Source organism: Micropterus salmoides, unplaced genomic scaffold, assembly GCF_014851395.1.
Source record: "Micropterus salmoides isolate LMB-PRFRI ecotype aquatic unplaced genomic scaffold, ASM1485139v1 Ms_hic_scaffold_2, whole genome shotgun sequence".
Classification (NCBI taxonomy): domain Eukaryota; kingdom Metazoa; phylum Chordata; class Actinopteri; order Centrarchiformes; family Centrarchidae; genus Micropterus; species Micropterus salmoides.
This window is the reverse complement of record NW_024041150.1, coordinates 11,397,007-11,413,752: the sequence shown is the minus strand read 5'-3', so window position 1 is coordinate 11,413,752 and position 16,746 is coordinate 11,397,007. Positions and strand designations below refer to the sequence as shown.

General features: G+C 39.9%; 1 protein-coding gene across 2 annotated transcripts in view; it reads left to right on the top strand.

Annotated features, from left to right (window-relative positions):
- Positions 1-16,746, top strand: part of eml3 (EMAP like 3) — a 68,497-nt gene that overhangs the window by 19,647 nt on the left and 32,104 nt on the right. The window contains exons 3-7 of one of the 2 annotated variants that reach the window (XM_038731732.1): positions 4,259-4,435; positions 5,564-5,678; positions 5,875-6,378; positions 9,421-9,531; positions 9,810-9,838. In XM_038731732.1, coding sequence (XP_038587660.1) covers positions 4,259-4,435; positions 5,564-5,678; positions 5,875-6,378; positions 9,421-9,531; positions 9,810-9,838 — 936 coding nt within the window. The remainder of the gene's footprint in view (positions 1-4,258; positions 4,436-5,563; positions 5,679-5,874; positions 6,379-9,420; positions 9,532-9,809; positions 9,839-16,746) is intronic. The other variant, XM_038731733.1, reaches the window with a different exon arrangement.

Genomic DNA, 16,746 nt, shown 5'->3' with positions numbered 1-16,746 from the left:
GTATAATACCTTCCGGACTACTGCACATGAGAGCCCTGCAGTGGTGGCTAAAATCCAAGGGATTCTCCCCGAGGGGAAATCCGCTCCGTCTGATACGGGTTACGAGCGGATGCCTTCGTTCCCTGTCTGTATGGAGGAAATCTTGGTTCCTGTCCCAAGGTCCTGTGTTGGGAGCGATCTGTCACAGAACAATTATTTCACGCCTCACTCACATCCCGTGAGTGAGGCGTGAAATGTATGGATGCAGCTCTGGCTCCGTTGGGGGCTCCTGGGAGGAGCATCATTTCTCTTGGCACATAAATTGCCTGGAAATGTTGGCGGTTTTCAGAGCTCTGAGAAGTTTTCTGCCCGCCCTCCGCGGTCGCCACATCCTTGTCAGAACCGACAATACGGTAGTAGTGGCCTATTTTCACCAGGGGGGTCTGCGCTCGCACCCATTATGCAAACTGGCACATCGGATCCTACTGTGGTCCCAGCTGAGACTGCTGTCCTTCAGAGCGATGTACATCCCTGGGACCCAGAATCAAGGAGCAGAACTGCTGTCGAGACAGGGGCTGAGGCCCGGGGAATGGAGACTCCACCCCGAGGTGGTGGAGTTATTATGTGAAGTCATGGTACAGACATGGCCGAGGCTGCGTCTGTATGAGTTTCCCCCAGTCGCTCTGCTCCCGGGGGTTCTGGAGCGGGTCCGCGAGGACGGTGTCAGTCTACTACTAGTAGCCCCGTTTTGGCCGGCACGAGTGTGGTTCTCGGATTTAATATCGCTCCTCGAGGGCCCGCCCTGGCAGGTCCCTCTGAGAGAGAGGGACCTGCTGTCCCAGGCGGAGGGCCGGATCTTTCACCCGCACCCCGCCCTGTAGCAGCTATGGGTCTGGCCCCTGAGGGGCGCAGTTCTTAGAGGCGAGCCTCACGACAGGAGCAGTCGAGACGCTGCTCAGCTCCAGAGCCCCGTCCACGAGAAGGATGGACGGCCTAAAGTGGAATGTGTTCACCACCTGGTGCAGAGAACGCCGCCTGGAATGCCTTGCTTCATAGAAAGGGCTAATGTGTCCTGTGTGCCGGCGTGCTTATATACCCCCTCCGGTTACACCGTCACACACTACCGTTCTAGTAACACCAATAGGATTGGAGTAGTTTCATTCATAGTTCAGCCCTGCCACACCCAGAGGCGTTCCCATAGTGTCATCACCGACGCCGTGTCTCGTTCACTTTCTCGGGGAACAAGGGTTACATACGTAACCTGAGACGTTTCTTTGCTCCCCTATGACAGAAAACTTAATTTCCTTGGGTTGTGGATAAAACAAGACATTTAAAGGGGTCCGCTTGGGCTTTGGGAAACACTGATTGACTTTTTTCACAATTTTATCCAAAACTATTATCAACTAATCGATTAATAAAGAAAATAATAAATGTATTTTTGTAAGGTATTGTATCAAAGTTAAAAATTCCAGTATCGTGACAAATCTAGATTGTAAATATACCAGCCTTTCCTGTCATGCTGAGGCAGCTTGATTACAATACATTTCTGTGGTTTTATAAAAGCCCCTTTTACACTGGGAATCCACAACATTGACAAGCTCTGTCAGACGGCAATGGATTTTAGAATTTAAAAAAAGTTTTTATCCAACAGTTAGTTTGCCAGCTAATTTCTGGTCAGACCACCTCATAAAACTTTTGAGTGCAGTTAGGTGACACAGCATTCTTATTTACCAGAATGGACTTGTCGTTTTGGCTCTGTGTAGTAATGATGATGCAGAATGACAGCTTATCAAAACTGAATGAGTTCACTGTCAAGCCACATAGCTTTTACACTTTCACTGATGGTAAATTAACAGTAATCAAAAAACGGCCCGTCAGAAGTGACTAGATGTAGGGAATTGACTTTTACTTCTTTTAAAAAGAGAACATCAGAGCAGCGGAGTGGACTGTGCTGATGGAATTAATGCTGTGGAAATGTACATTATGATTAATTTTTCAAGACAACGCGTAAACAAGAAAGAAGTGTTGAGTTTGCTTTAACAAAAACAGGAAACAGAAATAGAAGCCTGTTTCTAATAAAGGCCGTGTTCTCTCTGCAGCTGAGATAAGTACAGGCACCTACCAGGCACATAGTCTCACATCCCATCATAACCTGTGCTTTATATGGCAATGTTGACGCTTTTTTTCATCAGTAAAGATTTTAACAAAGTTATGCCTGAGGAAGACAGGGCTTAACGATATGGCTAAAAATGTTGATATCGATAATTACCGAAGTATCAAATCGTTATTTCCATAGAGTTTAAAGGCTGATTTCTGCTCTTAGGTGAAAGTTGAAGAAACCAGATGGTTAATTGTGGTTTAAACTCTTCTTTATGGTCAACACTTGAGGCCAAACAGTGGATCACTTCACAAATCTGAGGTAGAACATTCAAAACTATTATGATAAAATCTTTGTCAACAAATATGCACGAGTAAAATTAAGTAAAAGCTTTTTTTTTTTAAGTCCTTTTTCCTCAACAAAATAAACATCTCAAAAAATTATCCTTGTGTGTATGATAAGTGAATAAAATCAAAAACGTATTGAATATTTATTGAACATTTATTATATTGTTGTTGAAAAATAAAATTGCAATAATTATTAACATTGTTTTATTGTCCAACCCTAGGAAAACAATTGCTAGAGAATACTGTATGTGAATTTCCAGAGAATTTAGATCTATGAAATTATAGGTTTACTTACTTATTACTGGCCCCGTGTAATTTCATGTTGTGCATCTAAACTCTAACCTTTTGTTAAAACTGAGTCAAGCGGGCTTTAGAGGATTTGTGCAGAGAGGAGTGGTGTTTGAGAACCTGTTACCTACGTCATTACTGAGTGGGCAAACCATTTCCTCAGAACTTCTCAGTCAGTTAACACTTGTGCTTTGTTGGAGTCCAGTGCAAAATTAACACTTAAAATGGCTGAGCGAGAACTGAGTGGCTGAGTGAACTGCTGAGCTTAGCTGAGCTGGAGCAGGAAAATCTCCTCCTGATGCTCGCTATGCACATGCACAGCTCTGTTCCATCCTGTGACACAAGAACAGAAAGAGGCATTCCACACATTCACGTTCACGCATTTATGGAACCAGAACCAGCCATGTCCTTCACACACACACACACACCAGAACTCAACACACAATAGGGTCTTTCAGAGGCTTTGGACACTCAATGCGCTAAACATCTGTAATCCCCTCTCCAAATGTACAGCAAGCCAGAAAACACACACACTCAATTGTCCTTCTATACTTGTGAGGACCTTCATTTATATAATGCATTGGTTGGGATAATGTCCTCACTAGACACACACGCACACACACACATTCATGCACAGTGTGCCAGGAATGACATTAGAATCACTTAAGGTATCAAAATGTTTTGTTGGAGTTTTAATCATCTGTTACAGAATTGTTATCATGTATTCAGGTCCTGTTTCCTTTCCTGTTTCCATCCAGATGTCAGGCCAATTTTACACAATCCTTCACAGTATTGGGGAAAAATACAGTGTAATTGTGTTTCCATCAGTTGGGGTGATACATATGATTTGGCTTCATCCTAACATTGGCTGAACATCCAAAAAAAAAGACATTTTGCAAAGGTTAGTGTGTTAGTGGAAGGTTGCTGGTGTCTTTCTATGTCAGCTAAAAGGGGTTGATTTCACACTGTCATCCACAGAGAAATACGAGTCATGATTCTACAACAAACTGAGACTGTATTGTTTATAAGAATGAACTGAATGCAGTTTGTTACCTTTATTTTGAAGTACGTTAAAAGATTTGTTAAAAATCAAACTTTCCTCAGTGGCATGTTTAGTGAGCCAGTAATATGATCAACCCGCCAGAGTTCAAAGTTCCTCCAACCACAGTCAATCAGGACGGACTGATTGGGAACACAAAGTCAAAGTCAAGTCGCAGCACCTATACAGTTTATCTGAATTTGACATATTTTACAGGTATTTTTTTACTATTTTACTACAAAAAGAATATTACGTTTTGAAAAAAAAGTCAAAATGCAAAATGTCATGTAAATGAAGTAGCAAAATCCAACTGATACGGAACCTTAGTTTCTAGAAAATGCATGTTTCTTTACTGTGAATTGATGTGATTGGTGCTTGATGTCTCAGGTCTGAAGTCATGAACGAGCAGTTCTTATAGCAAAGCTTGAATTATTCTCATCAAACAAATTCATCCTGTTAAGATTGTTAGGCTCATTGTTAGCCTCCTTTATCATACTCTGTCTGTAGATGATGTGTCGGCAGACAGCAGTGCTGAGTTCCCAGACCGAGCTTCCATGATGGAGGTGCGCCTGCAGGCACAGGAGGATGAGATCACGCTGCTGAAATCCTCACTGGCTGATGCCCTGCGCAGGATCCGCCTCCATGATCAGCTCTTGCCATTACTGAAACAGCAGCTCATTGCAGGTGAGTCAACATGTTATATGCAGTATAACACCTTAATGTTCAGAGCCCTGCAGGTGTCATGCAAAAGACAAAATGTTTGCATGAACTAGTAATTCTTGCTCTTGCTCTTAAGTTGCTCTTAAAAACTTGTATGGACTAATCAGTAATTTATACTCTTATATTAGTGTGCAACTAGAATAGATTTGTTATGTGTAGGTTTTTACATAATGTAGTTTAAAAAGAAACTTTTTTTAATTTTTATAAATAGCACTTTCAGCCGAAGCACCGCTGTTTGCTGTGTTTTGTGGTGGATGCGTGAATTCTAAAGTGTTGCCAACAAAGGAGTTTCAGAGTGCCCTCTGGTGGAGAAACTATGCAACATCAACACTCATAACATGATAAATTGAGCAGTCATCTGTCTCTCTGTCATTTATTGGCACCAATTTATATGCAATTAGCTTATATTTGCTGATTATATCGACACATTGATAGCTTGCTTTTTTTTTACGATGAATTTGTGGGAATAAATGAAAACTGCAATGGTAGAAGTGATTTTTTTTAACTTTAGAATTATAGTTGAATCATTAAACAATCTCTCGTCAAAATTACAAGTCGCGCTGAATTCACATGGATTCGTTGAATTTGTGTTAACAGGTGCGATTGCGACATCTCGAAATCCTGGAGGAGGGACTGATAAATGGGGATAACTGTGCACGCTTTGGGACAGTCTCTCCTCGAAGGAATTTGTGGTATTGTGCTTGGGTGTTCTCATGAAAAGTGACAGAAGGAGTTGTGAGAAGGTTGAAAGAGAGCTTGAGAAAGAAGTTAATATCCTGCCTGCACACTTGACCAATCGCTGCATAAAGTAGAGGGTAATTGTGAGATTGTCTTTTTTCACAAAGTTACAGTGACGCAGCCCTCAATGATTCTGCTGCTGGACAGGGTTTTTCAGAAGCAAGTAGACAATCTGGCAAGCCATATTGGAAAATTTTAATTCATGGACAAAAAAGATTAATTCAAGATTATGAAGTGCTAATTTGGGGTGCTATTTTGTGTGAGCTTACCAAACCAAATTGTCAATGTTGAATGAAATGCCAATAAATGATCAAGTCTGTCCTCCAACTAACAATCAACTTTCATCTCACTCAGTGAACCCAGGTGCTGCACGAGTGCTGAACCAAGTGTGCTGCTCAGATGGTTGCACCAGCGGCAGAAAACTGTCCTCCAGCTCAGCTGTCGACGGGATCCGCCACCCTGCTACCAGGTACTGGACCTACATGCCAAGGGAGGAGGGAGAATGAGGGGCAATCGTTGTTTTTTTCACTTGATGTATAGCCATATTGCTTGCTACATCAGAGGCATGCTAGTCCATTCAGAAGCCTGGTTGTGTTCATATGATGTCTGTGTAGTTTGTCTGTATGACTCTTCTGTGTTGACCTCAACCTTTGAACTATCTCTAGCCAACTGTCAGACAGCATCATGACCAATGCAAATGGCCACATAGGAAGCCCTGAGTCTATGAAGCCAAGACCAGCAACACTGGACAGGTCAACCCAGACAGATCCCACCCTCCCAGGGCAGGACACTGGGCAGGAGAGGGTCCCTCTGCCCAGGCGGGCCCAGAGCCTGCACCTGGAGGACGCCCTCCCACCAGGGGAGCCTGTGGTCGAGGGGACACGGGCCAAGCTCCACCGTGTCCCGGGCTTGGAAGAGGAGGATGAGGAGCATGAGGAAGATGAAGAAGGAGGAGGGGAGCAGGAAAAGGAGTTGAGTTGGACGTCATTGGTGGAGGAGCCCATTCAGCCCACCACGGTCAGAGGCCTCCAGAGGGAGGACTTCCAGGATGGAAGCTGCTCTCCTGAGGAGCCGGGCTCTGCCTCATCCTCAGTCAGAACCTCTGACCAGAACCTCAGCTCCCGCTCCGGACCCCTGTCCTCCATCCTGGAAGGAGAGAAGAAACAACTGTTAGTGATCTCGCCATCCTCCCGCTCTGCTGCCTTCATAATCATCTTTCTCTTTGCGAGTGATTGCATGGCTTTTAAGGACGAATCAAAATCTTCTGACCTGTGTGACTGCAAACCCCAGCTGCTCTGCAAACCCCCTTATGAAACAAACAGCCTTAGGTTGGCATGGTGTGATTATGCCGTGTTAGTGCAGGAAAGAAACCCTCGGAAGATGACATATTCCATCGTCATGTTTGCTCCAGCCTCCATGTACTTTCTTCTCCATGTGTTTGAGCAGGGGGCGAGGGAAACAGCAGAACATAATAGCGGCACTCGTCCACACTGAGTGACATATCCAACATTAGCTTAACAGCACACAGCTTTGAGCCCAGTGGAAAATGTGAGGGCAGTTGAACACAGCATAATACAGAAAAAGGGGCAGGAGCAGGGTTAGGCTTACAGTATGTATACACTTAGACTGAACAAGAAAGGTCAGGACAGCGCAGATGTAACCTTTAAAGGACAGAAAACGTTATGAAATGATATATCTGTCCAAACTGCATGCATCAGAGTTAAAATCCATCAAAAGAATCTTCAGAGTGGTCCTTTCTGTTAAAACTTTACTGTGGCTGCAAAGTATTAATGTTGATGGTTCTTTAAGATGATGCAGATGTGCATAGTTGACACAGTGCCACTAAGGATCTACCATTCAGCTGGGTTTTGCAGGAACACACAAATTATGTTGAGATTTTTTCAGTGCTGTTCTACTCAAAACTTTAATCAGTCCTTTAACATTGTCTTCCTCGAACAAATCAAGGATCTTTTGCATGCTGTGATTTGTTCCCCACTGTGAACTCAAATGATTGCTTTTCTAAACGGGATTACAAAGCACAGTACCAGAGCACTGCTGCTTTTGTTTATTTGTGTAGGTGCTTTTGCATGCTTGCGTTCTTTTGTCCTACTTCCTTGTTGTGGCTTATAAAAAGGGTTTCATAGGTGATGGGTAACATAAGCTCTAGTCCCTCACCTCAGCTCAGTCATGCCCCTCCATGGAAACCTGAGGTACTGGGAAAGTTTTACCTCCATGCTCACGCTTTTACACCTCAACACTCTGCACATTTAAAGATTAGTAGTACAGAGATTTGAGAGTAGGAGGTGGTTGCCAGCTGAGTTTCACTTCCTAGATCCGAGACCGGTGATGACAGAAGCCAAAGCTTTTTTTAGCCCCGTAACGCTTCCTCTGGTGATGCTTCTGGCAGAATGGCATGTCACCAGGAAACCGGGCGTGTCACAAGAAACATCAGAGACAATAAGAGATTAATTATGGTTTACAACTGTGTGTTCTTGTTCATCTGTCCTTGCTGAATTCAGTTTAAGACCCTGAGCATGAGCACAGCTTTTAGAAATAAGGTTGTTTTCACCAATCTTCTCCTAAACAAGTTGCCAGTTTAGGATTAGGATTTGGATTTAGGGACAATAAAAGAACCAATATAAATTTAGGCCAGGGGTTTAAGGGAAATTCCGGTTTATTACAACTTAGGAACTTGGGTCCAACTTTTCTGTGAGTAATTATAACAGTGCACTCAACAAGTTCCTTGCTGAGATCTGGGAACAAGATGCCATTGCTAAAAAGTTTGATCAGGCAGTAAACACAATCAGACAGGTTATAAATAAACTGGTTAGCCAAACCTGTTTGGAAGAGAAAACGAAGATGAACAGTAAAGTTATTACAAAAACTTGCAATTTTTAGACCCACTTCCTGCTCTGGATAAACCTGTCTGATCATCTGACTGCTCATGTTGTGTGTTTGTCAGCTCTAAAGTAAGCCTATAGTAACATAAGCTCATCTTTAAGTTGTTTGAAAATACTAACAATAATAAATCTAACCTTGTGTTTTCTTATGAAAGCATACGATAATACTAGGGCTGATATGCTAGGGCTTACTAGCTCTACCGAAAACAAAAACAATGCTGCTCTTCTATTTACATGTCTTCTACATGGATCATCAACTTGTCAGCTGGTGAGGATGCTAACTTTTTGCCTTGGACTTGTTAGCTTTAGTCTTTAGTATTTTAGACTGTGTTTGAGTTATGATATGGAGTGAGTACCATAAAACTTCAATTAAAAGCCTGGTCCCAGTTAGACCCCTCTCCCTTTTACTGGCCTGGTGTGGCTACACGTATTGACAGATAAACACAGGTCTCAATTAGAAGCCTGGTCTGGTTTTTATAAAAGTTTTCTTTTAATAGAAAGCTCTTAAAGCCCACTGGGTCACCTGCTTGAGCTTTACACACATAAAGATATACATGTCTGAAGTTTTGTCAATGAGTTTATCCTACACATCATATCGACTAGATTCTCCACAATTCAAATGTTTAGTTCATTTTAAGGAAACAATGTGCGCAAAAGTTTAATTCATTCAGATTTACTGGCATGGTAAATGAATTAAAGGCCTGTCCCAAATCTAGGCAGGGTGAGTTTAGTGATTTAAGCAAATAAAGCCCCGGGCTATTAATTGAAGTTTTACAGTAGTTAGCGAGTTATAGCTGCCAGCGACTCCCGTCATTTTAGCCAGAAAAATTGACGGCTGCCATCTACAATTAAGAAGCTGCTTGAAACGTCTGTCTGAAATCAAGGACCATTGCTTTATAATGTACCAAAAATTTCAGTGATAAATTTGCATATCACAGAGTACAGTCTAGACCTGCTCTTTTATGAAAAGTGCTGTGAGATAACTGTTGTTGTGATTTGGCGCTATATAAATAAAATAAAATTGAATTGAATGTGCACTGCTACAAAACCTAGACAGGTGTACAACAGTAACTAACCCAGACTTATCCTCTGGGAAGGTTGGGAAACAAATCAAAAAAATATTCCAAACATTGCAAGACAAAGATGCATGTTTCTGCACGTATGTGTATGTAGTCACACTGGTTTATGGATATTTTGCATGCATGAAAGTGTGGTAACTGCATCCATCTGTATAAGATTTAGTGTCTGTATGTGGACACAGAGGGTGTGTACTCTTGAAAGCTTAATCTTATATCTGCTCTGGTGCTCCAGGGTTCGTAGGAACAGCGAGAAGCTGGGGAACCCGGAGAGGCAGAGGAAACGTCTGGACAAGAAGGCAGCGTCTTCGGCCAACCTCCTCACCCGCTCCCCCAGCCTGGAGAAGTGAGCCCCACTGCCATCACTCACAGCTGTCACCACACAGTCACACAGCTCACTTTTTCCTATGGCTGCTGCAGCCTCGCATATCTCATCAAAGAGACACTTGCTGGAACACTGATGGCTCCTGTGAATAATAATAAAATTCCATTCCCATGAAAACCTCGCAGTAACATAGTATGTGATTCTGAAGTGCAGAACTGATGGATAAAAGCTACTAATTGGACAATACTAATAAACAGTAGTGTATATTTGTCTCACAATGTTGGTTTCTGTCTCCACAGCCGGGCTAAGGACCTGATCGCCAGTGCAGGTGATAAACTTTTCTGTCTTTAAGCCTGAAACTGAAATTGAAATCACTGTTTTCACCACTTTACCTCCCTTTCCCTGTAGATGGAGAACAAGAATTTTACAATTTTTCAGAATTTTGGTTCAATCTAAATTTTCTTTTCTAGGTACTGAACCTTTTTTAAACTCCACATTTACTTCTTAAAAGCCCTGAAAACCCATTTTCTCAATTAATTTCTCACTATGAACGTTGCATACATAACCCAGCATTTTACATGAGAGATTTGTGTATTTATGTTTTTCTCTGAGCTCTTCTTGCTGGTTTGAAGTGGGTGGGGCTCAAAAAAGGATAACGTCACATACACCAGTGCACCATTCAGGATTTGGCGACATTTGAATGAAAATGTGATGACAGTTGGTGGGTTGTTTCTTTACTTACGTCATCTTCATAGTCATTCAAGCCTAAATAAACCACACCCTCACAGTCCTGATGAGTTTTCAAGGGCTTAAAAGAAATAAGCCAGTCTGTATAAACCATAATCAAGGTCATATGAACAAAGATAAGTGGTTCCTGGGTCGTTCAGTGCAAGGCAGGAAATAATTATGTGGAGGTGAGGATGGTGGATGTGCACCTAGTGCTCATGTTTTAGTTTCCAAAACTTCACAATACCTTATCCATACTGTACAGCAGTACAAGCCATGGCTGATATTTTAGTTAAGGTAAATAATCCACGTCTAGATTAAAAGTTAGATTATTAGTTTTGCAGAACTGTCCAGTCAATCTTATGACTTGTGATAGAGTTGCATATAGGCTGCTTAAGTTGTGTATAGTGCCTTTTGGGTGTGCATAATACTGCTATAGGTGCCCCCAGACTTTGGGATTTTCTTCCCAACTGGGCTGATGAAAAGAGTATATTCCAATCAATAAGAGCTTCCTCTCCTCCAATAAGAGTACTTTAGCACTGATGAGATGCCGTAACTGCGCCCAGTCTGCTGCGTCGTCAAGGAGAAGAACAGAATGACAGGACACTGATCCGATGACTAAATAAAAGTTTTGTAAAAGCTTCCATCTCTTCATATAAGTGAAGATGTTTAATCTTTAATATAGCGTTATCCAAAATAAAATTTGTCATTATGGTAATTGATTTGGGTTCAACTGGACTTAGACTAATAAGACCGAAGACCAGAGGTGCGTCTGTGGGCTGAATGCTTTGTTTTTGCCCTTACATATACAGCCACAAAGAATAACAGGGAGGCTCTGACGGGTCAAATTTTATTTCCAGCACAACAGGGCAAGTAGTAATTAGGTAGTAATTGGTATTACCAAAGTCCTTATAGGCAAGTCCACCTGGCAGCCATCTTTCGAACTAACAAGACCAGGCCCTTATCTGAATGAATGTGAGGAGAGCTATACCTGCACTTTCACTGGTCACAGGACATAAAACCTGCATGTACAGAATCACCAGGAAAACCTGATTTGAAAACCACTGAAAACCTTTGATGACTTTGCCTCAGAAAAAGGTTTAAAAAGCTTTTTCCCCCTCAGGTTATACTTCTGCTACATATGCGTGGTAGTAGTCGCAGTAGTAGAACCACACAATTGGCTAAATATTTTTCGGCTCTTAAAACATCCCTGCTATTACTGAAGAGTATGCTTTCTATATGCAGACATATTTGCAATAAACCTGTGTGTGTGTGTGTGTGTGTTCGTGTGTACGTATGTGTTTATTTTAAACCTTCCCCCGGTTATAATTTCATATATACATATGTTGGACTAATCCTCTCTCTTATATAAAGAAAAAACATTGGGCTACTATTATGAAGATTGGGGCTCTGATTGGGTTATTTGTTCCGTGTCTTCTGTGTTTGGAAGCTTAAACTATAAAATTTGTCCGTTGTCCCTGCAACTTTAACAAGCTGTCTGTGTTGTCCTGTGTTTAATGACAACATATCAGTAATCAGGGCCTTACATGTCCCCTGTTATCCCAGCCAGGACTAGGTTTTTTCAATATCCCAGTTACTCGTGAGCATATGTTAGCATCATATACTGTTTTCAGAAACCTTGATGAGCCTTTGTTCCGTCCTGTTATGTATTAGTCAGTCAAACTTTGACGTTCAACAATATAATGATTGATGACAGCAAACGTTCGACAGTAGTAAACGGTATTGTCACTTTAATCTAATCAGAAGGAGAAGCTAAAGGCAGCCAAAGCCAAGATAAATGAGTCCAGGCTGCCACACGCTAAACTGGCTACATCTGCAGCTGTTGAGGGGACTCAACAACAGATATTTCCTCGATATGGAGGGAACAATGACACCTGCACGCAGCCGATCAGAAACCTAGATACTGTCGGAGTCATGGAAACAAAGAGTTGAATAATCAGGTTTCTATAATGCTCCTTTAAGTATACAGTTGATGACATCACAGACCCCTAAGCTGACTAGGTTAAGCAGCCCACGGAGAAGAATCTTGTAACTTTGTTTATACTTTTTTCAGTAAAGTTTTTTCATGAACAGAAGTTAGTTGCCGCTGAAAATTGTTGTGTGTCAAGCTTAAAAGCGTAGAGGACTTAATAGTGGTGGTAAAGTGCATTGAGAAAAGATTGCTGCTACACCATGTTAGTGTCATAAGATGAAATAGGGTTATAGCTATGCAACACTACAATAATACTCTTGTGTGGTATAGATCAGCTGTGGTGTAACAGAAGTATATGCCTTAGCGAAGCAAATATAGACATGGTGCATGGGTTTTGAAAAGCCATCGATGATCATTATCACGTCATTTTCTTATAAATGAGGGATTTTCCCCATGTTTTCGTACTGACTTAAGTGTTGGCAAGGCCTGAGATTAACTATACTTTTTTACTTGTGCCCTGGCAGCATCTCACTGATTGACACCAGTAATTTGTGCAAAAATGAAAGCATTTCCCAACCAACCACACTTGTGGTTAGCGTAGCTTTGTCCTTTAGTCTGGTTGCAGTTACCCCTGTCTTTAGGCCTCATTCCTATCATACAATGTTAAATGAAGAATTCTAAATAACTGGAGAAAACTACTGAGCTGTGCTGCACAAAAAATCATGAAAGGTTTGGAAGCATTTGGGATTTGACACGGTAGATGGAAAAATCATGACTAAACGTAAAGTTCTGTGCTGGCTTTTCAAAAAGCAACTTGTCACTGAGGCAGCTGAGGCACCACGAATAAGTGTAATGTCAAATTTATAATGTATTTAACAATTAGGAAATGTGGGTTATGTCAGAATTCATTTAAACAAGTTGCATATTACAGATAAAAAAATAATTTAATAATAATTTGAAAAAAAGGGTTTTTGCTGAAAAAAGGTGGGGTGAAAAGGGGAATTGCTGGATGCACAGGTGGACTGTTGCTAGTCACGAAATAACTCTTGGACATAACTTTCAGAAATTTAAGATATTACATTTATCTTTGCATATGAATTAAATGAAATGCAACATGTTAATTAGTGTGCTGGTAGGGTTTTTTTGTCTTTGGACAGAGCCAATACAGCCATTTCCTCCTGATTACTGCTTTCCTCTGGGAAATCTGCCTAGATAACTGTTGACATAAAACTGCTTTACACCAGCTTGAAGTAAACCTGAAAGCTACCAGGTCATTTACAGGCTATCTTTATGGCTTAACATACCATTTAAACGGCAGCAATATCACTCAACACAGCATTTCCCCTTCCTTGTTTAAACTGGGTGTCATTTTTATGTGAGTTTTTGTGCAATCAAACGCTGCAGGGCCAGTTTGGGCCTTGGGCACTGCCTGGAATCACATTCCCTGTGGTTAGCTGAGTTGCCACACTACTCAAACTTGCCTGACAGAATGATGGATGGCCAGCTCTGCAGAGCAGGTTGCTAAAAAAACATTTTTCAAGTCTTTTCCTGCTCTCATTCACTTTGCCTCTCATTCTGGATTTCTCCACAACTCTTGTTTGATTGAGCAATCTTTATGATCGGCATGAGTCTCACTTTTTAGATTCCTGACAGCGGAGAGAAGCAGAAAATTTAGGGCATAGGACAAATATCTCCAGAAACTATACTGTTGTGGTACCAAACCAAACATGTCTGTATCACTGAATATCAAAAACTCACTGAAAGCTAACATACAACACCTGGTCAGATTCATAATCTTATTTATTCTTTAATCAGAAGTTTGACAATTTTAGACTGTATTTCATTCAGGCAAAGTATGGCTTGGTCTTTAAGGTCAGCTAAAATTAAAATGCATTTTTCACAGAGAAGTTGATATATAATTCTTTAATGTGTGTTTTGACCTGTGTAGTTATTTGGTCAAAGAAGTTTAGACTTTATGTACAACAGTACAACAATGACAAACCCTGGTTCACAGCTAAACATCAGACATCAAATTGGAAAAGGAAGTAGCGTTTAGGAGTGGACAGTGGACCAAATTTAGGGAGGGGTTTAGCAAGGCAGTGGGAGAAGTTAAACGACTACAACACCAGTTTATTTTTATTTTACTTTTATTTATTTTTATTTAAACATTTCGCACATAGATACCAAAAAAATTAAGGAAATCTTAAATGTGAGGGTGTGGTAGAAGCCAATAATGGCTTATATGAATAACCATACCCAGAAAACATAACATACAGTAAAGATGCAATACAAAATCACAAATACATTTTAAATATTAGTAACAGTAAACATTACAGCAATGATAAATTAAAAGTAGAAAGAAATACAAAAAAATACAGAGAAGCAGGAGTAATTTTCTAATGTATTAGTTTTTTATGTTTTGGTTTTTTTTAGTAACCATTTTACTTTTAACTCAAATGTTTTTTGACAGCAGGGCATTTCTAAGTCTCTTTTTGTATCCAGACAGTGACACAGAGAAATCCATTAAATGCACATTTTCAGACTCCATGATATTTAATAGAAAACTGTCCACGTGATGTTTTATACAGAGGAAGATGAAGATTCTTAGCTTGTCTAGTTGGATAATTCTGGAACTGTGAATTATTTAAAAAATAATATCTAAACTTATGAGGTAAATCTGTATTCATGTATTTCACTTTAAAAACAAATTTACAGGTTTGAAGAATGTTGGTGTCAAAAACACCTTCAGTTTAAAAAGAGAGGTAAACTTGGTACAACAGGTTGGGAAAGAGTTGCTAATCTAATAAACCTTTTCTGGAGCAGCAAGTACTTTTTCAAGATAAGGAATTGGAAAAGTACTTGCCCATACAATATTACAATATGTTAAATATGGATAAATTAAACTATAATATGACGTTAAGAAACATGTTATGTACAAAAGCTCTTATTTTTCTCATAACCCCAAGAGATTTAGATATCTTATTGCAGACAAAACCAACCTATTCTCTCCAAGAGAGTTTATCATCCATACTGATACCCAATTATTTCATTATTTCTTCATTATGAATATTGAGTTTATTGAGCTCACTGTCATATTTTTAGTTCCTGCGAATAACATGAAGTTGATATTTAATGACAACTTATTTGTTTGAAACCATACACAGTACTTAATTATTCAATAAATTCTCGACAAAGATTCTCTACTCAGATCTCTAAGGGAAAAGGGAAAGTGGTTTTAGATACTGCAGCAAGATCATTTATATAAATAAGAAATAGTAAAGGCCCTAATATGGATCCTTGAGGTACACCATACATTATTTTATTACATTTTGACTCTTGACCATTTATAAAAACATATTGCATAAAACATATAACATATATATAAACTTTACCATGAAACCCATATCTATATATTTTTGAAAGCAAAATAGCATGGTTAACAGTGTCAAATGCTTTGGAAAGGTCTAAAAATATACCTGTTGCATACTCATTATTATCCAAAGCTGTATTCTATCAGTTAGTTCTAAAAGTGGCATATAAGTAGAATGATTGACTGATGATTATAGAGAATATTGAACTTGTTCAAGTGTTTCAGGATTCTATTATACACTAGTTTTTCAAAAAAACAAGGCGATATTGAAATTGGACGATAGTTTGTAAAGGATCCAGAATCACCTGATTTAAATAGTGGAATAACTTTAGCCAGTTTCAGGTCAGAAGGTTATAAGCCACTTTGCATTGATGATGCAAATATAAATGTTAACGGCTCAATAATATGAGTAATGACTCATATTTCATACTTTGTTAAAGGAGGAACAAATTCCAGGGCTCAACGTAGAGAAATAACATTTGACAACCTCTCGTCACGTCACTACAACTCTGGATTGGTGTGTGGTGTGCGCCAAGAGCTGCAAAACAACTGCAGGATATTGAGTTTCATTTTTTCTTTTTTAAATACTAATGTTTTTGAGTTGCTAGTTCAACTGTCCCGACGATACGTTTTACAGGCCCCGGGCCATCGGGCCACCATTATTGTTGAGCCCTGAATTCCGTCATGACCTGGAGCTGATTTTTTGAGTTCTAATATAATATCATTCACCTCCTAAGGGCAGGTCAAACCTATTAAAAGATGGAAAACTACCCTTTATATAATCTAATGGGTTAAGTTTTGTATCAGTTATCTTTTTGGCAAGAGATGCACCAACATTTGAAAAGAAGTCATTAAGCCTACAAGCTAAATCAAATGCATCAGTAAAAGTAGAATATCCATCTGTAAAGACTGAAGGAAATTTTGCGGAGGCCTTTTAAGTAACTGATTAATAATTTTCCATGTAGCCTTGATATTACTGTCTGCATTTTTTAATTGTTCTCTGAAAAAACTTTTTTGGCTACTCTAAGGAGATGAATATATTTATTTTTGTTAGATTTATACATAGCTAAGTTTAAAGGAGTTGGCGATGAGATATATTTTCTGTACAGACTGTTTTTTAGTTTTGAAGACTTTTTCAACCCAGTAGAAAACATGGATTTTTATGTTTTTTCCAGTATCAGCAAAACGAGTAACCAGTGGGAAACAT